The following is an 11,403-nucleotide window of genomic DNA, read 5'->3' as shown; positions in this document are numbered from 1 at the left end:
AGATACCAAGCAGGCCAGGCCGATACGGGCCGACGTGCGTGCCGGCGTCCGAAGGGCGGCGGCGAAAAATTTGGGCTGTTTGAAGCCCAATTTGGGCCGTTTGAAGCCCAATTTGGACCGTTTGAAGCCAGATTTGGGCCGTTTGAAGCCAGATTTGGGCCGTTTGAAGCCCGATTTGGGTCGTTTGAAGCCCGATTTGGGTCGTTTGAAGCCCGATTTGGGCCAGTTCAAGCCGGATTTGGGCCGGTTGAAGACAGATTTGGGCCGTTTGAAGCCCAATTTGGGCCGAGTCCAATTTTACAATGAGATGCACCCACTTTAACCCTGAATAAAGTAATAAAAACACTAGTAAACCAGTAGGCGGCGCCTGGCCTGCTGTTCAGTGAGTGGCCTGACTGAGGGCACCAAAAAAAAAAAAAAAAAAAAAAAAAAAAAAATGGTGCCCTTAGTCACATGATGCCCTACGCAGTCTGCATACTCTGCGTAATGGGGTGCGGCGGGCACACAACTTATGACCACCAACTATTTACAGAATGCTGGTGCACATGGTCTGTCCTGCTTTGCATTTGCTCACAACAGGAATATCATAAACTGTGTGTGAGTAATGAAACAACATATAAATGTCACCAACCTGCTCTGTGTAAGCGCACTACAGGATTTAAAACAGCGTCCAGCAGCTTTTGTCGACCGTCCATCTTCTGTTTTGAATGAGTAGCTTCCTCCTCGTACTCTGCTATCATTCTTTCAAACAGCACAAATATCTCTTCAACAGCCGCAGTTAGTCGCTGCTTCACCACCGCTCTCAGCTGCTGGAGTTTAGACATTCTAACACAGCAACGAAATGTTCAACCTCCCCCTATACTGACAAACTCTGTAGCTACTAGCCTACTTCAGTCAAATAGCTGAGCTTAGCTAGCTTCACAGCTAACGTTAGCTTCAGCTACAGCCACTCATCTGAGTCCATGAGAGGAGCTTCTTCTTCTTCCTCCTAAGAAGTAAACAGCTCCAATTTATATATTCGTGATAGTATTGTCGTATTATTCTTGTGCAACCCTAGCCGCGACGCGAAACTATAAAGGACGTTTAGTGCAACACGTGACAATTTCCTGATTCTTCTTCTTCTGATTCTGGTTCTTCTTCTTCTACTATTATTTTATGGCGGTTGGCAAACAGCTTATTGTGCATTACCGCCACCTACTGTATTATAACAGCTTTACAACTTAAACTTCTACATTGTCCAACTAGTGCCCATCCCAGATTGCTCCCATTCACCCAGTAGTCCATTCTGTGAACCCAGATCCATTTGAAGATGCCGATTTACACGCCTCCTTCAGTGTATCATGCAACTCCTGTCCTGATACATCCTCAATGTTTAAAAACTTTCTGGCTGCATCCAACACCATCTTAATTCTCTTAGATTTCCCCTCCATCTCCAGAGCACAATTAATCACAAAAGCCTTTTTTCTCCACACTTATGTTTTGTCCAGTTCCACTGTTCTCCGGTTCCTTTTCCACTTCCCTCTCTACCTTTCTACCCATACTTTTGGTGACCCACCTGAGGAAGAAGTGGTGTTTACATCTGACATTACAGCTCCAGCGTGACATCTAGTGGGCAACAAAAACGAAACAAAAAATAAATATAGCTCCTTAAAGTACCGGTAATCGATTTATTTGATTATAAAAAATAGTTGATTGATTTTCTGTCAATCGGCTCATCAACTAATCGTTGGAGCTCTACTGCAGATGTTTGCATTAGATTTTTTGCTTAAACATGTTGTCTGACCTTTATGTCTGTCTTCTCAATCACCCTCCCTTTCCTGCCCCAGGTTCCCCATTTATAAAAAAAAAAACCTGACAGTGGCCATCCTCCTACTTTCAACAGTGTAGAGTCAGAGAAGAGAACACGCTATATACAGACAGTACATCAAGCACTTAGGTCCAGTTCCAACACATACAGTAGAATGAGTAGATAGTAGTCTATGTTTCATTTATAGGAATCGTGTGTTGTTCCACTGCTCGGTTGTAAGATTTGTGTTTTGTACCTCTTCCAGGATAGGATAGGATCACATGAATTAGCATTTCCAGATTGAACTACAGTTGTTGTTAAGCCACTACACTACATAAACAGCAAGAGAAACAAGGTACCTGTGGCTTCAAACTGCAAAGATGACTAACTAACCCTCAGATTTGTTTAGTGATAACTTTTGTACTGTTATCAAATAACTTTGTCTCACCTCGCCTAATCATTTTGTACCCACCCTCCTCCCTCCCATTAATTATATTTTCTTGTATTATAATAGTATCAGAATAGTGTTGGTTCACTTTAACCACTTTTTCCAAAATAAATCCCTCAATATCCCAAACGTTGTCTTGTCTCATAATGTGTCAGCTATACTGTGAGCCGCTCATGTAAACCCAACCCAATAAAATGCTGCTATTTATTTTTCTGCAAACAATTATGTTCAATATCAATGTTTGTGAACCAAAAATGTGTTACAGCACATTTCAACAAGTCCTCCAAACACAGGAGCGTTTCCAACGTAGATTTGAAAACGTTGCTTCATTAGAAATCACAGCGTTTTATGACATCACAGTTGCTCGAGTGACATCACAACTGAAATAGTATGGATAATTGGAGGGCCAGTTTGTGCGTGGCGCACAATCAGTCAACTGCGCAGGGGAGCTGCGTATGCGATGTCATCAGTGGTGTCACTCGAGCAACTGATGTCATAAGTGATGTCACTCAAGCAGTTGTGATGTCATTAGTGATGTCATAAATTCTTCCAGGCTGAGGTTATAAGTAGGACTGGCAGACTTAAGTTTAGTTGCACTGTGTTATTGGACTTTTTAAGGACAAGATTGCTCAACTGCGCATGCTCACAGTGGAAGAGAGCCAGTGGATGTCCGGACCTGATTCAATGGACATACTGTAGTCCAGAGTTCATGGCTGACAGTGGCTATGGTGTAGCATAGCTTTAGTGGAGAAGAGTTACCATTCACTAACTTCAAACAGCCAACAGACATTAGCAGAAAACTAATAAACTCAAATATAATCACTTCATATAACTGTGAACAGATGTCAAAACTTTTGACCTGCACACTCTGTGTTACACCTCAATTCAGCTGTTTTGGTTGTTGCTGTAAAACCTCTCACCTCTGCGTGTTGCAGTAAGTTGGTTTAACAACGGTACACATAAAAATGCTGCTGCTCCTCAACCATCTACGGGACATTGATTTGAATGAAAAAGAACTGGTCTATCTGTGTTCATCAAACATAATTTTTATTAAACTTTTCCCACAGGTTGAACAAAATGGGGTTTCAACAGCAGTTGCAGATCCAGCGGATACAGAAACAGTTTGTGCTCCAAAAAACAATTCCTCTCTGAAAACATGTCATAGTGAACTATAATGTGATGGGAGTTATCTGCTATGTAGCTATAATACACAAACATAAAATGAACTAAGGCCATACAAAACCATCTTTCTATGGGGGAACGATAATACGTTCACAGCATGTTGTGCAGATCAGCTAAAACAGCCAGAACAGACTTGCGGCCATGTTAATAGATGGGCAAATACATGTGGCATGAAAAAAATATGCAACTGCAATTCTGATCCTGCATGTGTCTGACAGATGCATGCGGGTGTAGGTCTGTTCAGGCAGCTGCATGGAGCCGTACCGCAGCCAGTGGACACAGGCCTTAACACCATAACACAAACATGAAGGAGATTCACAGGATCTGGGGCGGGTCTTAAGACCAGAAGGTAACTAACAGATACCTGGCTCTTATCCTCTGAGAGACCCTGGTGACACGACGTTGTGTAAGACCCTCATGTGTCTCTGAGAATGTCTATTATGAATCAAACTTTTGTGAATTTTCACGTGTAAACTTAAACGTCCCATATGCTACTCTTTCCACTGTTTTATTTAATCTGGAGGTCCATTACAAATCGGTTGGGTGTTGTCATGTACCAAAAACACTCAATCCATTTTTACGCATTCGTTTTCCAGCATCTCTCTGGACCTTACCAAGAACAGGGCGTTTCTGTGCCTTTAAGGCTCATTCATATTAACAACCCTCTGTTCTAATTGGCTAACTGTTTCAAGAGCCACACGTGAGACACCACAGGCAAGTCGGAGGACGCAGCAGACAGGTATGGAAAATTGTCTGATAATAAATGACAAAACCACTCCAACAGACAATGAGACTAGCTAGCTAGATCAAACTAATCAACAATCAACCAAATAACATAATTATATGATTATTACACAGATAACTGTATATAAACTGAGAAATTAACGGGTTTCTCTCCTGTAACTCAACTTTCCATTTTGTTTACAGATGGCAATTAAATGGTTACTCTCCTGTGTGGCTCTTCATGTGTTTCTTCAAGTTTTGTCTAAAACCAAAACTTTTACCACAGACTGAGCAGTTCAATTGTTTCTCTCCTGTGTGCACTACCATGTGTTCCTTCACATATTGTTCATCACAAAAACTTTTACCACAGACTGAGCATTTAAATGGCTTCTCTCCTGTGTGGAATCTCATGTGTCCCTTCAAGCTTCCTTTTGAACTCAAACTTTTACCACAGACTGAGCATTTAAATGGCTTCTTTCTTGTGTGGATCTTCATGTGTTCCTTCAAGTTTCCTTTTGAACTCGAACTTTTACCACAGACTGAGCATTTAAATGGCTGCTCTCCTGTGTGGGCTATCATGTGGTTCATCAAGCCTGGTTTATAACCAAAACGTTTACCACACACTGAGCAGTTAAATTGTTTCTCTCCTGTGTGGACTATCATGTGTCTCTTCAAGCGTCCGTTTGAACTCAAACTTTTACCACAGACTGAACATTTCAATGACTCTTCTCCTGTGTGGATCTTCATGTGTTCCTTCATTCTTTGATTATAACCAAAACTTTGACCACAGACTGAGCATTTAAATGGCTTCTCTCCTGTGTGGATCTTCATGTGTACATTCAAGTTTCCTTTTGAACTCAAACTTTTACCACAGACTGAGCATTTAAAAGACTTATCTCCTGATCTCCTGTGGTCAAATCTTTTATCACAAACTTCAAGAACTTTGTTGTTTTTCTGTGAGTCTAAACCTGACTGAGGTTCACCAGTTTCCATCCTATCATCATCACTGTCTTCAGTCTCTGGATCAGAAGAGTCTGAAGTCTTGCTAGCACTAGTTGGTTGTAGATGACTAGCTGGATCTAAGTTCATGGCTTTTTCTGATACTCCACAGTCCTCTCCATCAGCTTCTGTTTTCATCTGTTCAGTTGCGCTGCTGGTTAGAGGCTCTGATTCTCTGTTCTCCTCAGGTTGGCTTTTATGAAGCTGTGAGGACTGAGGTTTCTCTTCATCATATTCACTCTTCACAGGCACAGGAGTGAATGGGAACTTGTCGATATGGGCCCCCTCCGGCCCTTGAAGCTGCTCTCCCTCCTGACTGGTGCAGAGTTCCTCCTGATCCTCTTTAATGTGTGGAGGCTCTGGGTCCTCCTGAAGCTGCTCTACCTCCTGACTGGTCAGGAGTTCCTCCTGTTCCTCTTTAATGTGTGGGGGCTCTGGGTCCTCCAGAAGCTGCTCTCCCTCCTGACTGATCCAGAGTTCTTTAATTATTTTCTGACTCGTCCAGAGTTCTTTAATGTGTGGGAGCTCTGGGTCCTCCTGAAGCTGCTCTCCCTCCTGACTGGTCCAGAGATCCTCCTGTTCCTCATTAATGTGTAGGGGCTCTGGGTCCTCCTGAAGCTGCTCTCCCTCCTGACTGGTCCAGATTTCCTCCTGTTCCTCTTTAATGTGTGGGGGCTCTGGGTCCTCCTGGTCCAGACTGGAGCTCCACTCCTGCTGCTCAGGGGGAACCTCTTCTTTACAGACCAGCAGGAGGTCTGGTGGTATGGCTGAAAGACAGGCAGACACACATTAAAGACAAGATGAACCCAATGGAGCCCAAGTGGGTCGGAGTCACGTTTCAGACTGAAAAACAAAAGTTGTCTGAGATGACATGTTGAAAGGCGGGCCATAGTAGCATGTCGATGATTTGATTTTACAATTTTGGGGACTGGCTTTAGCTTTGACCAATCCTGGCGTGTTACGCCCCCAAATCGAGTGGGATTCAGCATGTTGTGGTGCTACGCGAGTGGGATCCGCAGAGTAGCAGGCAGCCAGTTGCTTCTGTGTGGAGCGGAGCGGACAATTCGATGCATGAGTGCTGCCTGCCTGCCTGCCTGGAATCTCCGAGGGGCGACCCCTTAGTTAACGTTATCCTGGAATGCGAGTTTAACGAGCCAATTACATTTCTTTGCATTCTTAGACATTACCGTTTGCTTTATTTTGTATGTTACATACAATTGGCCAAGTTATTAGTTATTCTGCCAGATTACAGACACTAGGCACCATTTTCTCCTTCATTTGGAGGAGAAAATTATCCTGAAATAAAGATTGATTGACAGCTGCCATGTAGTGATCGGTCGTGATATGATTGGTTGAAATGGGGTAGAAATTTGATATCCCTATTTGACGTCAGCAAACTGTAGATTACTGTTATGAAATCTTGAAAAATGAATTTTTGATGTGAAAAAGTGGAAAAACGAAAGAAATTTGATTTTTGTCATTTTCTTTGCATACATTAATAAATAGGTGCACTGAATAACCAGGTATTTGAATTAAAATGTTTTTTTTTTGGGGAGTTCAGCTCGACTTGAAGGAAAACTGTGAATGCAAGTCTAGTCTACCTAATGCCATGTACTCTGCCTCCTAGTCTCTCTCCCCCTCTCTGATAATATCACCAGCACAGACTTCAGATGAAAAGAGGCATTTATGAGCAGCGTTGAGCTAGAGAAGCTATGAACCCTTCTTCTCAAGTATGTGGCTTTGAAATGTTTCTGTGACACTTGCAAATACGTCTGTATCGCTGATTTAGACAGCTTGGGAGCCAGAGTAGCAGGCAAGTCTATGTTTGGAGACGGGACTCCTGTAGGGTAGCCGATGACGTCATACCCGGAAAGAGGAGTAACGGGGCTAGGCAGGCTAGAAATAGTCTAGTCGTTCTGTGAGAAAGAAGTGACCCAATCTTAAAGGGGGACTTACCCCCCAGATATGTAACAAAACGGCATGCTGCTTGATTTGAAAAAACCTATGAGAAAAACCAAGAAATGACGTCTCCTCTTGTCTCACTATACTCTTTGGCTGTGCTCAGCTCAGGATTTTTTTCCGGAAATCGACGCCATGACAGTTTCCCCAAAACATCACAAGACAAAGGTATGAGAGCTACAAAATCTTTAGAAATATCAACAACTAGCCAACGCTGGTGACTGGCCTGTATGGAAACAGCGTTGCTCAAAATGGTTGAAAGTGATATCAATTTGGTCATTCAGTGGCGAACTAGAAATTTACTCCATTGACTCTCATGTAGTCTATGTAAGTATCGTTAAAAGAGCCTGGTGACGCGAGACTCGTTATAGCAGCACAGCACAATAGGACAAACTCCCCGCTCTCAACACACTCATGTAATCACAATGCGAGATTTCTCCACGTTATTCCCTTGTCCAACTTGCCATATACAACGCCATGGACTCCCTTTTTCATTTTCGTTTCTCCCTTTTCCGTGATTCTTGTCCAAAGTTGTAGTGCACCTCTGCTTTTTCCTCTCGAGCGCAGGGCAGAGCTGCAGCGCGGCCGCAGAACATTCCCCCCCTCCCTCCTCCTCCTCCCCCCCCCAACAGCCTCCTGCCTGGGGGGCATTGTAGCCGTCACAAACAAACACAAACAAAAATCGCTGGTGTGCGATTTTTCTGCACAATCAGTGTCTGAAATTGGGTACAGGATTGCAGGAATCCCGCATCCGTTTGCGCGAACCGCTGCAACGACTGGACAAGCCGCTTGTCACAGACGGCAGAGCGTCAGTGCAGCAGCAGCAGCAGCAGCCGAGGAGTAGCCTATAAATGGGAGGTGAGTGTCACTTCGCCTGCCTTCTCCTCCCCGTCAAAAGTGAAGCAGGAAAATACATTTTAGGCTGCTGCTTTAGTTTAGCTTCCCTCTTTTTTGTTTATGTTTGACATCTGCTAGACTAGGTGCATGAGTGAAAAAGGGGCACAGAAGAGTCCTCCTCTCACTCTTCTCTCTGCACAATCAAAGTGGTTGAGTGGTTCTCAATGTGGGGTCCAGTGACCACCAGTGGCCCTTGAGAGGATTCCAGCATTCTTTGTTGTCTTTCAACCTAATACATATGGAATTCTGGACAAAATCATATCTAGGCTACATAAAAAAATAAAAAATAAATCAGATTTGCATCTGAGAGACCAAATCTCATCATATGGGGGTCCATTGCCACAATGTGAACTAAATTAGGGCTCCTTAGTATGAAAAAGGTTGGGAATAATTTACAGCAACACAATGCCGTTTCCTTCCTTTTATGATTATAGTGGCGTTTATTGATAGTATTGTGTTACATAGGAGTTGGTAGGAAAATAACAGGCGATTGTAATCAATTAACAGGTGATTAACAGGTCAAGTGACACAAACAGCCAATGAGCTGTGTGTTTTGTCGCGCCATGTTGGTAGGAAAATGCTTGTGATATCATGGGAATAGGCTTGGAGTTGTGAGGTCACGATGTATCAAATCTCCCATTCATTTGAGGGCAAAAAAAAGCAGTGTTCAACCCATAGAGGGCACTTATGCAGCTGAAAGTGATACAAATGGTACAATGGTAACAGTTTGGTCTCAAATGTGGAAATTTTGACCAGAATTCTTCACACACCACCCCCAAAGTCATATATACAGGTTAAAAGCTCTAAAAAAGTGTTTTGGGGGTAAGTTACACTTTAAACTAATTGCAACATAAATTATTGTTGTTGTATTCAGCTCTTGAAACCTTCTAATGTAACATACTAAAAATCCCAGAAAATCCCAGTAGTGGAACATTGTCAAAATTGGCATTGTCTCCACAAAGGAGGTGATGTTTTCGGTGCCGTTTGTCTGACCTTTTGTCTGTTAGCAGGAGGATTACGGCAAAACTACTGGGCCGATTTTCATGAAACTTGGTGGAAGGGCGTAGCATGGGCCAAGGAAGAACCCACTGCATTTTGGAGCGGATCCGATCCGGGTCGGGTCAATGAAGCTAGGGAAAAGGGTCCGTTGCTAGGGATAGCTCCTTGATGGCATACTTCAGGGATGCTGGATCACCTGTCCTGGAGCTGGCAACATACAGCTGTCCATGGCTGAAGACTGAAGCCAGACTCCCACTTCTTTCAGTGTCTGACCCTGGGACTTGATTTTGCTCTTATGACATCACTGATTATGTCAAAACTGCTTTTATGACATCACTGATGATATCACAATGCCTCTGACATCATTGATGATGTTACAATGCCATGTTACAATGCCATGTTGTAGAAAATAAAAATATGTTCTACTTACAGACTCAACAACCATTTCTGTGGATTATTTGCCCCCAGAAATGTGGAAATAGACAACAAATTTGTAATTCTAGGTCTATTTGGAGTCAAGATATGGTCAAAAGAATAATGGCAGCCATTTTGAAAAAACGCCATTTTAACATAATTCCACTAATGGGATTTTCTTGGATTTGTATAGTGTTTAGGGCATCAATATAAACATAAAAACGTAAAAATAAATTCTGTTGCAATTAGTTCATGGTCAAACCTTATTTTGCCTGGACTAAAAGGGCATGGCTCTGTTTCTAGTTTTGATAATCAAGTGCAGGGCCAGCAAATAGGCTTAAATTGCAATTACAATTACACACAACTTATGACCACCAACTATTTACAGAATGCTGGTGCACATGGTCTGAGCTGCTTTGCCTTTGCTCACAACAGGAATATCATAAACTGTGTGTGAGTAATGAAACAACATTTAAATGTCACCAACCTGCTCTGTGTAAGCGCACTACAGGATTTAAAATAGCGTCCAGCAGCTTTTGTCGACCGTCGATCTTCTGTTTTGAAAGAGTAGCTTCCTCCTCGTACTCTGCTATCATTCTTTCAAACAGCACAAATATCTCTTCAACAGCCGCAGTTAGTCGCTGCTTCACCACCGCTCTCAGCTGCTGGAGTTTAGACATTCTAACACAGCAACGAAATGTTCAACCTCCCCCTACTGACAAACTGTTAGCTACTACTAGCTTACTTCAGTCAAATAGCTGAGCTTAGCTAGCTTCACAGCTAACGTTAGCTTCAGCTAAACCACTCATCTGAGTCCATGAGAGGAGCTTCTTCTTCTTCCTCCTCTAAAAAGTAAACAGCTCCAATTTATATATTCGTGATAGTATTGTCGTATTATTCTTGTGCAACACTAGCCGCGACGCGAAACTATAAAGGACGTTTAGTGCAACACGTGACAATTTCCTGGTTCTTCTTCTTCTGATTCTTCTTCTTCTTCTACTATTATTTTATGGCGGTTGGCAAACAGCTTATTGTGCATTCTTCTTCTTCTTCTTTCTATTTCCGGCAGTTTAAACGCAACATGGCGTATTACTGCCCTCCTCAGTTCTATACTTCAACTACTCCCACAATTGGAAAAAATAAATAAACAAAAATAAATAAATAAATAAACACTATATCCTCTGATACAACTCTGATTCATGCAGAAATGTCAGCACTGCCTCTGTGATCAGCTGGTGGTTCTTATTCTTCAGGCCAAAGAAAGATTTTAGAGAGAAAGAAGAAACTCCTACTACTGTTAACCTCTTATAAAAGATTTCCCTTTCTTTCCTATACCTTCTACATTCTAGGAAAACATGCTTCACAGTTTCAGGCTCTCCACACTCACACCGCCCATCTGGATGTTTTCCCACAATGAACAAGGTACTATTTAACCCACAATGACCAAGCCTCAGTCTACATATCTTGACCCTATCGCTCCTAGACCCATAGCCAGCCAAGTTGATTTTGACCTGAGGCTGCAGAGAGAAATAATGCCTCCCCTTTGTCCCCTTTTCCCACTCAGCCTGCCACTCAGCTTCAACTCCTTTCTTGATCTTCTCTCTGAGCTCAACTCTTCCCATTGAAATACTTATTACTTCTTCCTTTTTCAGGCTCTCCTTTGCAAGGGAATCAGCTATCTCATTTCCCTGAATCCCAGCATGCCCTGGAACCCAGCAAAACTCCACTGCACAGCCTGCCTTCTCAATCCTATATAAAACTAATATTATTTCATGAATGAGATCAGGCCGAGCTTTAGACCTACCTGCACTCACAGCCATCAGTGCAGCAGCCGAGTCAGAACATATAATCACCTGGCTTGATCCCACTTCCTCCACCCACCACAATGCCCAGAGAATGGCAAGTAATTCTGTTACAAATACAGAGCTGCCGTCAGAGATTCTCTGTCCCTTACCTATCCCTAACTGAGGCACACACCACCCAAATCCTGCCTTCC

General features: G+C 42.9%; 1 protein-coding gene across 1 annotated transcript; it reads right to left on the bottom strand.

The window, feature by feature from the left end:
- Positions 1 to 3,656: 3,656 nt before the first annotated feature.
- On the bottom strand, positions 3,657 to 10,235 carry LOC310794879 (uncharacterized protein; the record flags this gene model as incomplete). The annotated part of the gene is made up of 3 exons (XM_083656924.1): positions 9,895 to 10,235; positions 5,774 to 5,905; positions 3,657 to 3,700 (listed from the first exon to the last, which is right to left on the bottom strand). Exons 1-3 carry the CDS (start codon positions 10,085 to 10,087, stop codon positions 3,657 to 3,659), a joined length of 369 nt encoding a protein of 122 aa, XP_083513050.1. The 5' UTR covers positions 10,088 to 10,235.
- Positions 10,236 to 11,403: the final 1,168 nt, after the last annotated feature.

The sequence above is a fragment of the Poromitra crassiceps genome (assembly GCF_964638095.1).
Source record: "Poromitra crassiceps genome assembly, chromosome: 20".
NCBI lineage: Eukaryota > Metazoa > Chordata > Actinopteri > Beryciformes > Melamphaidae > Poromitra > Poromitra crassiceps.
Note: the sequence above shows the minus strand (reverse complement) of the source record. Positions and strands in the feature narration are given on the sequence as shown.